Here is a 17,623-nt window from a genome sequence, read left to right on the forward strand (position 1 = left end):
ACTCCATTCACATAGACCTTCCCTCGCACAATCTCACCCGGCAGCATCCTCAGAGAACCGCCGGCTTCACTTAAACGAAGGGCAAACTTCGTACGGACTTCAGCAGGGGCCAGGATTTAATCCTTGGCTTTTTAGACACAGGAATTCGAGCGCTTACACCCTGTTCCTCCCGCGATGCATCTGACACTGACAGTCTCGTACATGTCCAGACACTCCCACCTCACACGCAGCCCTTCTCGCATGCCCACACACTCTGACTCAGATGCACAGCCTGCACTCTGTCACCCTGCGGGGACACACCAAGCTCATTTGCCTCTTGCTAGGCTGGTCAACAAGAATTAAAACCGGGCAGGGAAGAAAACAAAAGGGTGCTAGTTACTCAGGAGCACAGGACAGAAATGATTTGCAAGACAAAAAGAAATTTTTTTTCCCCCTAAAGTACAAATAAATAGCATGTCTCGTACGTCAGCAGAAAGCAAGCTCTACACCTTTTAATCAGGAATCTTGTAATATTTGATTACGTTTAATTAAACCCTCTTCAGTCTCCTCGCACGTAGCCTCAAAGCTTAGAGTGGAGCACCTTAAGGATTACTTCCTGGGTATGTGCACTCCAAGCAAAGTAACTCCTCATTTCAAAACAAAATCCCAGAAAACAGATAAAATTTGGCAATAATTTCTTCCTACTGACGATTTGCTCTGGAAAATTTCTCACCGAGCCTTCCTTATTTTGGAACGTTCATTTATAAGGCTTTTGCATTACCCTGGGAAACAGCACGTCAGGATTGCCAGGAAAAAGAAAAAAAGCCGTGCCTCTCCAGTTTCCCATTTTTAGACTAAATTTAAAGCAACTGGTATATTTGTTTGCCAGTTAAAACAAACTCCAAAATTAGTGGTATCTCTGTTACTCTTCCACAGACATCCGAGGCAATTCTCTTTCTAAAGCACCAAGGGTACCTTAAACCTTCAAGTAACTCCGAAGGTTTAAAAATCCTCAACTCCGAAAGGAACCAGATGCTTCACTTCACCGCGCCCAGGTTTAACAGCCCCTGCAATACGCAGGAGGATCTCCCGGGCTTCAAGGAGTCCTGCTGTGCCGAGGAGCTAAATAAGTGACTTCTGGTCATTTTCAGCCACATCTTTAATGCTATTTCAATACTGTCATTGCTCACTTGATTATCATTTAAGTTTTGCTGCTATTTTTAAAGACCTGCCTTACTGTCTAGAGTCGAATCGCCCACCAACTCTAAAAATAGAAAGCAGGGGGAATGAAGAGTATCAGAATTTGTCGGCGTTTCCATTTCAGGATTTTAACATCCCGAATCAGTCGCTATTATTCAGAAACAACAGAGCACGGCTGGATTTGCACAATATATTTCAACAGAGGCAAATCTCTCCGGGGGAAATTTCGGTCCCCAAGCACTCGCCACCTCACGCCAACCACACCTCCCCGTCCTTTGCAGAAGAAAGGAAGTCTAGCGCTCCGAAAACAAATTAAAAATAAAAGCAACAGCCCCAGCACAAGACCTAACAACCACCAAAGCAAGCGCACCCGGACGGACAGACCGCCCCGCGACTTTCTGCGGGGCTGGAGGCTCTGCCAGCCGAAACCTACCGGCTCTTTGCTCCCCTCGAAGCGAGATTCCGCCGTTTTGACCCAATTTAAGGATACCTTCGAAACAAGATTAGTCTTCGGGAGGGGGGGGGGGGGGGGGGGAGAAATAAATTAACCGACAGCTGCAGCCGGGCGCTCGCAGGCCAGGATTTCCACCTTAAAACTGCAGAAACGCCCGCGTCTCGGGTCGCAGGTCCCGGGCTGTTTCTCGAGTTGCCTTCGGGGTTACCAAGAGACGGAGGACGGACAGACAGGCGGGCGGGCAGGGCGCAGCCGGAGCCGAGCCCCGGCGCTGCGGGGAGCGTCAGCCCGGGCTCACCGCCGCCGCCCTGCCCGCCCCGCGGTAGGTGACACGCCGCCCATCCCGCCCCGCAGCTCCGTCTGCCCCTCACATGTTCTTCCTCGCTGTTTTAAATATCGTTTCCCCACAGCGCTCGGCTGCGCGGCCCGGGGAGGAGCTCGGAGGAGGAGGAGGAGGAGGAGGAGCTGCTCCCGCCGCCGGGGCCGGGAAGCCGGCCCGCCTCCTCCGCTCCCGCTCTCCGCACACACACGCAGCCCCTTCCCGCCTTCCACACACACACAAACCCCCCCCCCCTTCCCTCCCCTCCGGCCCGGCCGCAAGCACCGGGGGCTCCGGAACGAAGCGACAAAGCCCCGGAGTACCGGCCTGTCCCTCGGTCCCGTCCGGGGTTCCCCGAACCGGACCCGCGTCTAAGCGGGGACACCGGAGAGAAGCGAAAGGCGCGGTGACCGGGTCCCAAGAAACGCTTTTCGGCCTTCGGTTTACCGGGCACGAAGCGTTGCGTTTCGCTTCTGCGAACCTTTCCGAGGAGGATTTCCTCGGGCAAAAAATAACTAGGAACAGGCCGCTGGCAGCGCCCAGGCCTGCGTGCGTGTGCGCGTCGGAATAAGCTGAGGCCGAAGACACGGCGCTCTCGACTTCCAAACGTTACTGCGTTTCACAGCGCAAGTTATTCGAAGAATGCTAATTAATGACTTCAGCAGCAAACCAGCAGCCCACCCTGGAACGAAGTCGGCGTGACTCATGTTCTGTACCTGCGCGGCGTGAGCGCGGTCCCCTTCTCGCGCGGGGCTGCCAGGATGCGGGCCGTGCTAGTTACTGCCCGTGCCGCACGCTGAAAAAGAAAGCACGAAGTACAGCAAATACAATGAATTACAGTAAGTTACCACTGACTTACGTGGCGTATTTTATAGGTGGAACTCGTTAAGAGCATAGTTAACTTTCTTTTGACCAAAAGCCATTAGCGTGCTGTCATCTTTTGGCTGCAAGCTGTGCGTGTGAGAGAGCACGGTGGGTTAGTTCGGCCGCTGGTGTGAGGGCCTGGGACGCTTCCCCGGTGAATCACAAGCTTGTTTTGCTGTAGTGAATTTCAGCAGGACATGCCCATCAGCTTGCACGGACGTGACACCACCAGAACTAAGTGCATCTGCATCACTAACATGGCCAGATAAAATAACTTACAAAGAGGTAAATAACTTCAGAAGGCAAAATCTATGTTGATGGAACACCTATTATTTGTGTTATGGTTTTCTTTTTAAATAAAGCCAGCCTTTCATTCCTTGTGCTCAGTGATTTGATGAAATTACCTATACAGAAAATACAGGCATCTGGAAAGAAACTGTCATTCTAAGATGGCACAAGCTTTACAGTGCATTTTGAAAAATGCTGCACAGCTGTGTTTATAATGCAGAGAGAATATGGCATTTCTACAAACAAATTACAAAAATTGCGCTTCATGCAGTTGGAGCTGACTTCTTATAGAACGACACAATAGAGGCTGAGTAAAGAAGGCATCCATATCTACAGGAGCTGAAAACAAATTATCATTTGTAAATTAATTGAACTCTTGAGTGTCTGAAACATCAGACAGGCACAGCCTTACACTCCGTCTGGACTCGGCACAAGAGCTGTACCAAGCACGGTGACTAGCAATGTGTCATATCCTCATTTAGTGAGAAAGAACTGTATAGACACTTGCATTCATCTTCTATTACCAGATCAGAAATTATCTGTTTGGAATAGCTTATGTCATGCACGAGATATAAATAAGTAGCACATATGGCTGAACTACACACCAAGGTACGCACAACTCCCACTGCAGTGGGCTTGTAAGGATGTCACTGAGGAAAGACAGAGGCCTGGAATAACCATCTTTCTCAAAACAAATGTATAATTAAAGGAAATACATCACAGCACACCAGCAGATCATACACCCATTTCTGAGGCTACCCCACACAAATACATAAAGAAACTATGACCACCATGAAAGTATGATCTCATTTTTAAATACACGTTTAAATCTTAAGCAAGAGAAAGCAAGCTTTAATTATTTCTTTCAGATGGTAAACTGCATCAGAGCAAATGCAGCAATTTACAATTCTGACTTGCAAATAATGGAATAATCAGTATGCACACTTCTTTGCTGATGAAAGAAGGGAAATGTCTTTGACTTAAATGTTCACGCTAAAAAAAAAAGTTCTCAGGCTGCAACATGTTTTTTTTCTAGTCACAGAAACAAGACCTCCTTTTCTACCTCAGTACTTGCACAATGAATATTCTTAACTTCTTAAAACACGGCCCATTACAGGAAGGTTAACTGTCCTTTTCTGATGTTTTATATGAAGTGAAGTCAACAAATGTTGGTGGGAACTGGAAGGATGGTGGGGAACAAGGCAGCACACAGAAGGTGTGCTGCATCTTCTCAGTTCCTCTGAAGCCATTACATCCCAAGTCTATCTTGCACAGACTCTTGCTCTCTGCATTTTCAGCCAGAAGGAAAAGGGAGAGGAGCAGTTGCTGCCACAAGCTCTTATTTTGGCTCAATGTATTTCTGCCAGCAGAAAAGCAAGCTGTTAGACTCCACGTTCTCTGTCCTCTACAACTTCTCCCCTCCCAACAAGTTTAAGAGTGGTATATACCACCATTCTAAAATCAGGCAACGGTAAGAAGGTTCCAATATAACCCAATTAACAGAGAGACCCAGAAATCAAAGTCTAACCTTTTCCACAGCTGTATTTCACATGTTCTTCGGATGCATTTACCTTGCAAACTGCTTCTTCACGACCTTTGTTAGGCTGCTGTGTAATGGAGCGCTCCCTTTAAGGTACACATTGTGGAAGAAACAATGAGAAACTACTGTCAACTTACTTGTCAAGGGAAAGTAAAGGTTCCTGAAGGAAAGCTAAAAAAGAGGGCCATGGTAATGCTAGATGTGCCCACTTGCAGTAACGCATGGGGAAAAAGCTATGGTTTTCGTCACGTAAAGGTAAAACTGAGCTATGTTAAAAGATCTTCTGCCATCTAATCAGAGGGAAAAACCGTTGGCGGTGGGTGGCTAGCAAGGGATGTGGGGAAGCCCTCTCACTAAAGATTAAGAATCCCTGCAGATGCAGTTTTGGGGATATTGTGGGTTGACATTTTGGGGAGCAAAACCAACGCAGTACATAGACAAACAGGTTTTAAAACCTTTTTCTCCTGATTCTTTGTAAGCAGGAAAAGAAGTTAATGAAGCTAAAAATACTTCCCTGCCTTCAGGATATCTTTCTGAACTGCACAATCTAGTTTAGTCAACTGTCCAAAACGTTTAACATGTTTACATTTTCCTCTTCTCAATTATGGAGCAGGTGAACATTGAAACTACTGAAAAGAAAAGGCAGGATGTTACGTGGCGTTATATGGCACACCCCTTTCTGTAGTATCTAAGGTGGCCTTTCCAGAAAATACAGCAGCTTTTCCAGAAAAAGTGCTTCAAGGTCATCATGCAAAGCCATCAGTACTGCAAGACTACTTTTCATTGATAGTACGGTTATTCATTTAATTGATAATACGATAATCACAAAACCACTGCTATCAACCCAAGATCTTGCTACTCAACACAGAAGCTGTGTGACAAACTCATGCTTACAGGAAGTTATATTGGTTGGAAGGTAACTTGTTTTAAGACTACACGTAACACTGTTCTTAGGTGGTCTTCAATGATTTCAAGGCATCAAAAAAATTCCTCGTGAGGAATCTCAGTGCTACTGTTCCCAATGTGCTTATACTCTGTATGTCTAAAATAACCTACCTCACTTTACACAGCAAATCGAGAAAAGAATGAAGTTGACTTCAGCAGTACGAGAGTTTCCTCCAAGAACTTCTTTATCATTTCTCCCATTTAATCAGTTACTACGTAACATTTTACATTTTTTTTTTTAAATTGCTTCTTAGCACTGGATTTTCCACTACATACAAGTAAAACAATCAGTACATATTATTAGTACATAGAATACTTAAATCTACAGTTCCAGGCTTTTTTTTTTTTCTTAATACTATCATTACTATCATTATTATGTAATGTAATTATATTGATATTTTCTTAATCTTAATTGTCTGCTATAACAGTTAAGCAAAAATACAGGATGAGACATATCCAAGGTTAAGCAATAATTCGGTAGCAACTGGAAGAGGACACAGGTCCCTTGACTCACACAACAGCACTGGACACATTGGATCAAACATTTAGCACTTCAAAATCAAAAAGAACACATACAAATGTACATGCCTCTTTCTTTACTATGTAGCAGCAGATATGAATGCTGAAAATAAGAAAAAGGAATGAAAGTTGTTAAGCTACTGAATCATTATCATTATTCGCAGTAGGAAACAGACTACAAAGTCATACCACCTTTATTTTAGTAAAAATACTAAACTTCTGACTTTAATTTAGCAGTGGAAAAACAATCAATCTATTAACATTTTACAGTACTGAATAAAAGATGTACATTTATTACAGAAATCAATATGAAACTCAGGAATTCATCTATGTAGCTAATTTTTACTGTAATGCTTTAAAATTAACCAAGTAGATGGTTCTTTTCCATACCAATCCTTGATGAAAAGTGCTAATCACCTTCAAATAACGTTTCAAGCTCTACCCTTGTTCTGACATGGACATGTGCCAGCAAGTCAGGTTAGGTAAGTACCAAGGGAAAAGAAATGTCAATGATGCAGACATTTTTCAAAAGTTAAACAGATGGGAAAAGACAATCTCTGATCAGTTCACCCTGTTATCAAGATGTGCTAACACTTCCATACCTATTAGACTTTTGCAATAGTCCATTTTTCATCATATGTCAACAGACTCAACCTATTATGTATAGGTTTCGGTTTTTCTCCCTTACAAGTTGCATACATAAAATATTTATAATTTTTATTTTCTGTGCATACTTTTATTCTTCCTCTTTATACTAAGACTCGTAATTTCAATCGGGTTTTTTTAGAAGTTAAAAAAGTGCTTGCTGTGTTTATATGAAGGTGAAATAATGCAAGCCGGTTTTCACTAAGGAAGAGAGGAGGGCCGCAAAGGTTTACTCGACACCTGTATTCGGGTAGCCTTTGCTGGAGTGACACCTAGTGGGCTACATCTCACTTTGGTCCATCCTGAAGATTAGGAGGGCAGAAATGTCAAGGTCCAAACATGCTGAGATTAAATTTTCTATTAATTAAAGTCTCCCTCCACTGGAAACACTCAACATTGACCGAACTTTGGCCAGGCTGGTACATATAACTTCAGGTCAGAAGGAGGACCTCTGGGGAGTGGTAAATGCTTCATGCCACGGCCTTTTAGAAAAGCTGGGACCCTACTTTGCTGGGGGGCATCTGTGTTGTGTATCTATGTTTTTAAAAATGGCTAACTTCCACACACTGTCAGAATGAAGAATTGCTTCTGAAAATGCCACTATATTCAGAGCAAGATGATCAGTAAGTAAATAACTACAGTAATTACTATTCCTCCTTGTGCCCTATTGCTATCAGATTTAGCCAGGAATCTTAGATAACTAAGCAGTATCGCATATCTGACTGGTAGATGTATTTGGCTCTCTGGAGGACAGCAATGACCTAAAACCACAGTGTTTTTAAGAAAAATATAAACACAGATTATTTGTCTGGTACTATCCACAAGCAAGTAAAAAAACAAACCCTCATCTGCTTACACATGATAATCTAGAACTGGTGTAAATGGAAAAAGGTGGCTAGCTCATAGTCTTTAAAATAAAAATCTTCTTGCTAGTTAAATGACATATTCACTGTGTGGTGGTGATCTTTTAGTAGAACCTCATATTCTTTTCTTTTACACTGCTCACAAGAAAAGTATCAAAACTAGAGTAGTTCCAATTCATCAGTGTTAGTAAATGAAACCTTTTGAATCCAGACCCAACTTCTACATTTGCAGCTAGCAGTAACAAAAAATAGTAATTTCCTTGGTCTCAAATTCACCTTCTTTTAATATCTTGTACTAGTAATTAAAAGTTTTAAAAGCACACCATTCCATTTCTCTTATTTAATAAAAGCCAAAAGTTTACTGAAAAGAGCATTTCACAGATAAAAAAAAAAATAATCATGTATTACACATATGAATATCACCACACTTCTAGTTATTTTGCTGAGTGTCAGATACTCTTATCTCTGTAAGTGATTTATGATTCATGTATTTGGTCAGGGAATGCATGATTCAAAAGTGAGGCCCTTTTTCTGGAAAATCTGTTAATCATTTCTGCAGAGATATCTTACTATCCTAGGACTGCAGTCTTAGAGGAATGGACCTAGAACTTTGGCCTACACATGCAGCAGAACACTTTAATGCTTTTAGCGTATCAGTACAGTAACATTATACAACTTAAGGTGAAGCATTACTAAGAATTCCCATCTATCTTATGAAACATGAAATAATTTTATCACAAACTAGAAACAGAAAAAAATTGTATCAGTCATACTCAACTCAGCAGCCTCTCAAGAAGTCATCTTTCTAGGTGGAGTTCTCTTCTGCAGCTGTACTGTCCAGTGTTGTACCAGTCTGAGGGGAAAATTAATGATGCTTCAAAACTAAAAAAAAAAAAAAAAAAAAAAAAAAAAATCCCCAAACTTTATTCTTAAAATGCAAGTAGTGAGCATTTGCAGGGCATCAGGCATAAATTAGGAACAGGTAACACATTTCAGTACACTAAAAAACCCCAAACATCTAAATATCATTTTGTGACTGGAGTCTGAAAACAGCCTTTCATCAGTGTGAACGGGACTTCTGGAAACAGTGCCTTTTGTTCAAAATTAAACTTCCTGACCTGCTTACCAGCAAAACATCATGTATCCATTCATGCATCTGTTACAGACTGGAGAGACGCTCTGAGACATTAAACTGATTAAAGCATCCATCCAGTTTTAGAAGTTGATTTAGATACATGAGTTAATACATAAAATGATAGAAAAATATGCCCACAATGCGGACATGCTCATTTGGTTTATACGGGATTTTGTTGAACTGGTGCACCCTCTTGTGGAAGTCTCTTAAATCAGCGTAAGCCATGTAGGTTTCTTTAAGGTCAAGGCAACACTTACGATGCATCCTTAACTAATATGAGCAATACAAACTGATTCATATGATACCATGTAACTTTTGAATTTTTTTGAAGGTTAGTTCTAAAACGCTGATGATCGTGGAACACATGGATCCTGCCACAAAGTAAGTAGTAATGTGTGGATGATAGTGCTTTGTTCCTTCTCCTTTAGGCTGACTCCTATTTAAACTAAACAGAATGGGAATGCTCCTCTATAACACAGTGTTGGCCAACTAAAAGTTAAACAGTTCTAAAATTAACAGCTAGTTCTATCTAGCAGACAGGTAGTTTACTGTCTACATGCAAATAACGTCCATTCTTCAACCAAAAATTCCAACAAATTATAAAGGGACACCTGGAAGGTAACAGTACCCTAGTATTTTACATCTGAAAAAACAGCTAAGAGCTGCTCACTATAGCGAAACTTCATTAGAGCTTTAGTTACCGAGTAAAACACTGATTCTACAAAGACCTGCAACACCCTTGAAAAGTCGAAGGTGTGAATGAAGATCTCTGTAGACATCCCTTGAAAAAGTCAATCCTTACAATATAAAAGTGAGAGTATTACAAATTTGACTGCCCTTTCTCCCAAGCTCTGCATGATTCAAATAGCAAGGAGGAAAATAGCAGCATTCACATCTTAAATTAAAAACAAAATAAATGAATGGAAGAAATTAACACTAAATTCAACAAAACATTTTTCTTTGAGATGGAGGAGATGAACAAAAATCTGAAGCTCAGGAAATATTGTTAATGTTCAAATCCTCAAACTTAATTGTGCCTCCTGAAAACAGCAATAACAATAGAAATTATTCACAAACATATCATGTGCATTCAATGGGCTAGGCATAGTTCCAGATCAGCTGTAGCAACACAGTAAAGTTCTAACCCTGCATAATGATACAAAACCATCTGGAAGAAAATGGGACAAGTCCTTCATTTTGCCTGATACATATGGTAAGCAAACAACTAGGAGACACACACACTGCTTAGAAATCCTGCATGTCTTCCTTCAGTACTGCATGGCATACAGTTTGTCTCAGTGGCAACTCCCAAAGCCTCCCTGCTGTGGATACTGCGAGCAGCTGGATGCATACAGTCTGCAGAACACAAATAAAACCACAGCATTAGATAGCATCATGCAGAAAACAGCAAAATGATTGCTATATTCAGCAGCTGTTCTTTGTCTGAAATAGCCTTAAGTGACTGTGAGTAGGAAAGATGCTCTGCTCTACGTTTTAGAATGAGAATATGCATTTGACAGATTATTTCTGTACAGAAGAATTATTGTGTGGGAGTACACTATAAATGCTTTATTTCTAGAATTCAGCAATCCGTGTGTTGCTGAATCCAGCATTCCAGAAGGGTATAGGATACTGCCCTGCTATATTAATTCTGTTCATGAAGAGTTTTTTCTCTTACATTTCCTAAGGTTTTTTAAATTAGGACAAAAACATAACTTGGAAGAATTTCCTCTAACATATAGGTCCAGGTTGAGTCTAGCCATGACTGGCTAGCTAGAAAACACAAAGCTAAATCTGTTTTCTGTGGATGGATTAATCTCCAATCTATACCAGCATGGCATGATATCAACGAACCTGAATCAATTCTGTCCAGAGCTAGCTCAAATCTGCACCATGCTCAAGAACACCACAGGCATGTAGCTATACTGCTGCTAAGAGCAGTTCTGTACAGCTGTGCCACAAAAGTTTTAAACTGCTTTTCTGTAACATGGGCTTTAAGCTCAGTAGATCCAACCTGGAGAACTAGACTGCTGCAGACATCTGAGAGGCTGTCTGTAGTTAGCCTGGCTCCTGTCCTACTCACTAGGTCTAGCTCCACTCCAGACTCCCTGGATCCAACACTGCTGCTGCAGAGCACACCTGCACATACCTGGACCTTGCTTCCTTGCAACAGATACCCTGTGGGAGCTTTCTGTGCAGCTAGGAAGCGATGCCCTTCTCAGTGCTAGCACAGCTACACCCAGCCTGACTCTTACAGAATCCTCAGCATTCATGTTAATCAGATTTCTTCTTATCTCCAGACTTTTTATTAACTATGTCTGAGCTCAACCGTTACCTAAAGTTCTAAAAGCTGGCTGGATATCATTCCTACGTACTTCATTCTGTACTGATCATTATAGTGAAATGGGTATTACCATGATGAGTTCAAATGTTTGCGATGTGCAGGGCTAGTCTGTGTTACATGATTACAAATAACCATTCAGAAGATGAGGTAGTCAGAAATACCCCCTTTTATTCACTCATCCAAACATTCTTCACATGATACTTCAGTTTCTAGTTCATCCTTCTTACTTTAGATATTAGCATTTTAGGAGCCATCAGCACATGGATGGCCAACTCTTCTGACTACACATTATAGGCTAAAATTTTCCTATGGCTAAGATCCAGAAGGCTTTTGCCGAACTCAAGGCTGCAGGAATGGGAAACCCCAGGGATAACTCGCAGGTGGAAAGTGACACCAACCACCACGAGATCCTCCTACACTGCTAAAGGATGGAGCAGTAGCGGGTGGGTGGGTGGCAGGATGACACATTTCAGACTCAGAAATCCCATCTGGCTGACTTCCTCCCACTAACACGGATTCAGACCGCTGAACTGGACCACTGCAGATCACCTGATGTATCCCTAATGTGGAGACGTACATGTGAACCACTTATAATCTGCGTGCTGTTAAAGCCACCAAGCCGACTATCCCACATTTAAATGACTGTTTCTGATTGCCTGGCATACTTTGTGCCTAAATATATAATCACAGGCAGCAACCAAATGGATAGACCCGAAAGGCAGCAACAGACCTGGCCCCTACACCAGTGCTTCACTGCCCCAGTCACACCCTTGGCTCATTTTGCCATCCTACTGCCTACCAATCGTCTTCTACACACAAAACACAATTTGGTAGGTCTGCTTACATTAAAGGCTCATTCATTCAACTTCCTCAGCCTCCCTTAGTGCAGCCCTTGTGCTGAAGCATTCATGACACAGCCTCCAGGCTTACTTTCACCCTGTATTTCTCCACCACACCATAAAATGCCAGTGTGACCTGTAAGAAAGCTTACAATACCTCCATGATAGGTGGCACACCCACCAAGAGTCCTCCTAAGCAGGTGAAAGTTACAGTTCCTCAGTGGCCTCCACAGAACAAATGGCTTGACTGCCATCCTCGGATCACATCTGGCTGGAAAGCATACATGCACAGCGTCAGTCTGCACAAACCTCCACAGGACCCAAACCAGGTGATTTTGTGCTTGAACAGAATAAAAAACAAAAGATATGCAAAAGGATGAAATAAAACACCATAATTTTGTATTTCCTGTTTTCAGAAGCTTTTATTTGGATTATCTGCAGGATACACTTGCAGATCTCAAAGCAACACAGGAACCAGACCTTGATGCTTAAGAAATAGATACCCCAAATCTTGAATATTAGGTTCACTCTTACCGGTAGAGTTTAGTTATTTTCCAAATATTGCATTTGATATTGCTTTTCAAAAGTGTGCTCGGTTCCATGCTCTACCTGGGATAAATGCTGAGCAAGCCAGCCCCCCTGAGAATCTATTAATAGACATTATTTCATTCATTTGGTCTACACACAGAAGAACCTATCAACCAAAACTTGAAAAATGCTAAAGGAGGAAACTGGAGCAGATGAGAGCATTTCAAGAGACCAAAAATGGGTCACATATGCTACACTGAGCTCCCTTCAGATAGAGCAAGTGTCACAGAAATCCAGCAATTTCCAGCTTTTAGAAGTTAAAGGTCAGCATAGCAATCCATTATTTCAATGCAATGTTCTCAGAAGGTAAAAGAGAACATTTGTTCACCTCAATGATGATTGCAACTATCTTCCCTTTTCCTAACACAGAGAAGGATAACTCGGACATTCTCCTCCCCTTACAGAGTCACAGATTCTTCCCAAATTACCGCCCAGATAAGAAATCTATCCTTTCAAAACTGTGTCTGGTAACAACACTGGTTCAAGACAGTGCCATTCCTTACCAGCCCCCAGACTGCCCCTCCAGCTGTGACAGCTGTGCTCTTTTTGGGGCTACACTCTAAACCCCATCGAGGAACGGATTTGGCTGAAAAATAATACATCGAGATTACGCCTCCAATTTTAAACCTCGGACTCCACAGAATGCTTCAAAAAAAGCACAGCACACAGAAGAATTGGAAAGCTTCTCATTCACCTAGTTCATACAAAGATAGCAGAAGCTGCTCAGTTTATGAGTGTCATGCATGTTTATTCAAAGGTTTTTCTTTTGTATTTCAACAATCCCCAATCAGCTGATCCAAAACTCAGAACACTAATCCCTTACTGCATGATAAATTTCAATACATCCAAGTAAACACAGGGATTTCAGAATAGTAGAAGAGTTCAATTTTGAACAAAGAGGGGTTTTTCAATTTTAACTATAGTGAAGCTTTTGCTCGGCTCCAATTTAATTCTCGGACATAGTTTAGTCCACTGACTCTGGAATGAATGCCAATGAGAAAGTTTGTTTTAATTTAGATTTAGATGTGAATGTAAAAACCTAGCAGTTTTCAAAACTATAGAATTTATTTCCCAACTAACAAGTGTTGGGGAAGAGGGGAGGATGTAAGAGAAAACATGGGAAGAAATTTGTCCAGATTTCTTCTAGCCAGAATGAGGAAAATACACAATTTCCCCCAGGAACTGCAACAGACAGCTGCAAGACTGTCTCAGTCATGAACTTTTGGGGCTGTATCTACACTGCTAGGAAACGTTCTCAATTTCAGTGAGTTACTTAAGTTAAAACAACTGACTAGGCAGAGGTCTTCCAGATACATTAAGTGAAATGGTTCAGCTAGAACAATTAAAAAAGTGCCAAAGGAAGCAATCACCCCCGGAGGACTTGGTAGTGAAATGGTTACTGAAAGCAAAGAATAGATTCTGTTTCTGTGCTTAACAAAACCCCTTTTAGAGAAGCAAACAAAAACTGAACAGCTGGTAAGTAGACAGCAAAATTAACAGCTGCAAGGTCAGCCAAGTTTATGCTTTAGTTTTGGACGTAGGTTCACAATGTAGTTGCACATGGAAAATAAAAAGGTATTTTCATATGAGTGAGATCATTCCTCTGGCTGTGGTATGATTTAAACTGAAATCCATATAGTACTAGCATATAGATAATGAACTGAAAAGGATGCAAGAGACTGCACAGATGCTTCAACTCCATGGCAGAACATCAAATCCAGAGTAAACACTGACACAAGGGCGAAGGCATAATATCCTTTTTAGACTAACTTAAAAAGAGGAAAACACGCACACCCCCAAGTATAACAGAATATAAGCCACTGGTACTATTAAAAAAAACACGTGCAAGCATCTGGAGACAACATCAAAGAAATGAGACTCTCCTCTTCTGAAAGACAGCTGGACTCATTGCAGTGTTACATTCTATAACCGGCTGAAATAAACAATTTAAAAATATCAGGTATCTCTTAAATGTATCTCTGAAGACTTACCCTGACAAACTAATGTTATAAAAGCAAAGAACAGAGAGGGTGTATCAAAGTCCATGTTGAGAACGTTTGTTTTGTTATAGAGATATTAAGGGTGTGCACTGTAATTCCACACAGCACACAATGTTCTACGTTACTTTTACGAACATGAATTGTACAACAACAACAGAGATCAGCTATAACCACCACTCGGGTGACATGTATTTTAATCACAAATATTATTTTCTGTGGGACTCAAAAGAGGCTTCTTGCCAGTCAGTATTTCTTTTTGATACAACTGTTACTGTTGGAATGTGATAGCGATCACTATCCTGAAGACAACACATTCCTGTCTGAAGGTTTTTAAGAATTCTTCTGTTAAACAAGATGTCAGCTACCACGGTAACTAACAACAGAGAAATTCACTTAACCATAAGAAACACTGGGATGTCCTAATATTAACACTAGATGACAGCAAAAATGGTCCTATTTGGTCTGCTCATACATAATGTATTAATCTCAGTGGAGTTTTTTTCCACAGGTTTTGCAAGCTAAAAAACAGTTATCAAGAGCCTTTGAATTAGATTAGGACTGTATAAACCATCAAGCTTTAAGAGCTTGTAATCTTTTCAGCAGAGCTATGCCAAGAAAGAACCATAGCTCAAAGCAATACGGAATTTTCAATACAGTTGAGAAGTCTTACTCGCAAAAACAATCTCTGCGTGCTCCCAACGGTTTAGGCAGGCATAGCTGGGCAAGTGTAATCAGAGTCTGACAGAAAGGTCACTTCACACAACATGAAGGAACACAGCAAATGTAGTTTGAAAGAACTGCTACACTAGATTCTGTAATATATTAATTTGACGGAATGCATAAATAAAAAAAGAGGGAGAGAGAGAAATAAACAGAGGTTCAGAAAGTTGCTAATCAATGACCAATAACAATCAAGATGTTCAAGACTGTTGGCTACGTAAGCACAGCTACATAACCTCTGGCACCCACCTCAGGAAGGCCCAACTCCTGCCACCCCGCACGCAGTCCAGACATCAGCATATCCTAGGTATTCCTGCACTTACCTGTCAGAGACACGCAGGAGAAAAGGAACCATTATCTGGTCAGAACAACTCCATATCACGGCATTGCTGTTTGCTACTGGAGCTACAAAGACTCATAGCTCTTCAGTCCCAGGGCACCTATTCCTGGCACTGTTACGGTGTCGGAAAGAGCCACCACAACAGCTTTCTGGCTCTGTTCTTGACCCACCTGAGGCTGCTCCCTGCCTCTGCTGTCTTACAGGAATTTCCCCTTCTGCACATTGGGGATTCTTTTAGGATTTCGACACCTAAAGGAAGAGATGGCACAAATTAACCGACTGGAAAAAAACTCATAATACGTTATGGACTCATTAGGATTTGTTTTGGTTTGGTTTTTTTGTAAGATAGTCATACTAATGAAAACCATCCTTAGACCTTGGGACATTAAGATTCATATTAGCACAGAAGATGACAAATAAAACTTTGCTAAAGAGCAGACTTACCTGCCTTCAAAACCGAAACAGATGTGTTTTGGAGTCTATACTTCACACAGATAAGTGGCAACAATGAAATAGACAAAACAAGTCCTGCTGGGAAATGTCACTGCCCTCATTTAAAATTTGCAGCTTGGTCCAGCTTAGAGATTTAGAGAAAAAGCGAGAGCAGTAAAGATAATCCACGTATTTCCAGAATATTTATCGCTGCTTTCGCGTTTTAGAAAGAAATTTGCTAAGAAACATACTTCATAAGTTACAAAGATAACAGCACTAATATTTCTATTATCAGGAGAACTTTTGCTTTTGAGTCATGGAGCCATTGTTCCTCTGATTTTGATGCCTTATGCTTCCAATGGCTTCTGAATGAGGATTCAGACAAGATACAGTCAGCACAATGCAGATTTAGGCACTTAAAACATAAACTTGAATTGTTTTGACAGAAATCGGTGGCCCAATTTACTTTTGGGGAAGCAACTATGACATACTTAAAGTGAGTATGAAGCTTCAGTGACAGTTTGTTGTATGCAGTGTTCTGCTTAAAGCTACAGTTTGCCAGTGCCAGGATTTTTAAAAAAGCAAATTGCTCATTTGTTTTTTCAAGAAAATTCTTTCATCATTTCACTGCCTAAAAAATGTCATACTTCATCTTAATGGAGAGACAGATGGTCACCAGGCAGATTTTGTTCCAGAATGACAGCATCCTTCCCAAGTAAACCCAAACCAAGAACAAAAAGTTAGACTTAATTACATTCCACCACAACACAAAACAAATTTACCCAGATGAGTGGAAGGAAGAAATCTGTGCAAGAACAGAGTCAATGACTACATCTGACTACATTTTTCCAGTGAAATACACGCACGCACCTTCAGGTGCTTAAACGTCTTGAAATAACAATCCACTAAGACATCTCTGATGGTCTCAATAATTTCCATGGAGAAAATTATTCACTAAAAAAATCAAGTTCCTTATTATTTCTAAATGAATTTTGATTTGTTTTTTGGTGTTTTGGTTTTTTTTTTTTTCCATTTTAAGACAGCCACAGAAATATTTAGAAATGGAGAATACACAGCTCAATAACCCAACTAGGTGCAGAAGCCATCACCAACCACTCAACAGCACTAAAATCATCTATGAAGGACAACGCCCAAGTTAATATCTAGGCAGAGAGAAGCCACAGACACCGGTTAACTGCAGCTACAGGGAGACACCTACCACCTGCTGATGATGAACCCCATAGGCCACACTTTTCCCAGCAATGAAATACCCATCAGTGGTACGTGACCCGTGGCATTACTCCTGACCACGGGCAGCTACCGCTGCCCGAGTGACGAGGAGCAGGGGGTGGGCGAGGGGGGAAGGCTGGGTCCTCGGCTGTGGCAGGTGGGGAGCTGCAGGCCCACCTTCTGCGCACAGGCACGGCTGCGATCGGTACTCACGGGTGTTTCTGCAGGTACTCAGAGCTCCTGCACTTCATCCGATGGGCTGATGTGTCGGGTAACCCAGCGTGGGAACCCCTGCTGTAGAGGAATTTCCAAGCCAAGAAGGAAGGTCTCGCTAGCAGAAGTGTAACTCCCATAGTTGCCTGTAGATAATACGACATTA

The 17,623-nt window shown here is 41.6% G+C and overlaps 1 protein-coding gene across 10 annotated transcripts in view; it reads right to left on the bottom strand.

Annotated features, from left to right (window-relative positions):
* Window positions 1-17,623, bottom strand: part of TIPARP (TCDD inducible poly(ADP-ribose) polymerase) — a 41,746-nt gene that overhangs the window by 23,174 nt on the left and 949 nt on the right. Inside the window, exons 2-7 of one of the 10 annotated variants that reach the window (XM_052804282.1) lie at window positions 17,458-17,603; window positions 15,753-15,831; window positions 12,092-15,334; window positions 9,992-10,107; window positions 8,390-8,469; window positions 2,812-4,730 (exon numbers count right to left, since the gene is read on the bottom strand). In XM_052804282.1, the coding sequence (XP_052660242.1) occupies window positions 2,812-2,847 (36 nt within the window). In that variant the 5' untranslated portion in view covers window positions 2,848-4,730; window positions 8,390-8,469; window positions 9,992-10,107; ... (1 more) ...; window positions 15,753-15,831; window positions 17,458-17,603. The other 9 variants (XM_052804284.1, XM_052804280.1, XM_052804279.1 and 6 more) reach the window with 9 other exon arrangements.

Source organism: Harpia harpyja, chromosome 12 (assembly GCF_026419915.1).
Source record: "Harpia harpyja isolate bHarHar1 chromosome 12, bHarHar1 primary haplotype, whole genome shotgun sequence".
In the NCBI taxonomy this organism is placed as follows: Eukaryota; Metazoa; Chordata; class Aves; order Accipitriformes; family Accipitridae; genus Harpia; species Harpia harpyja.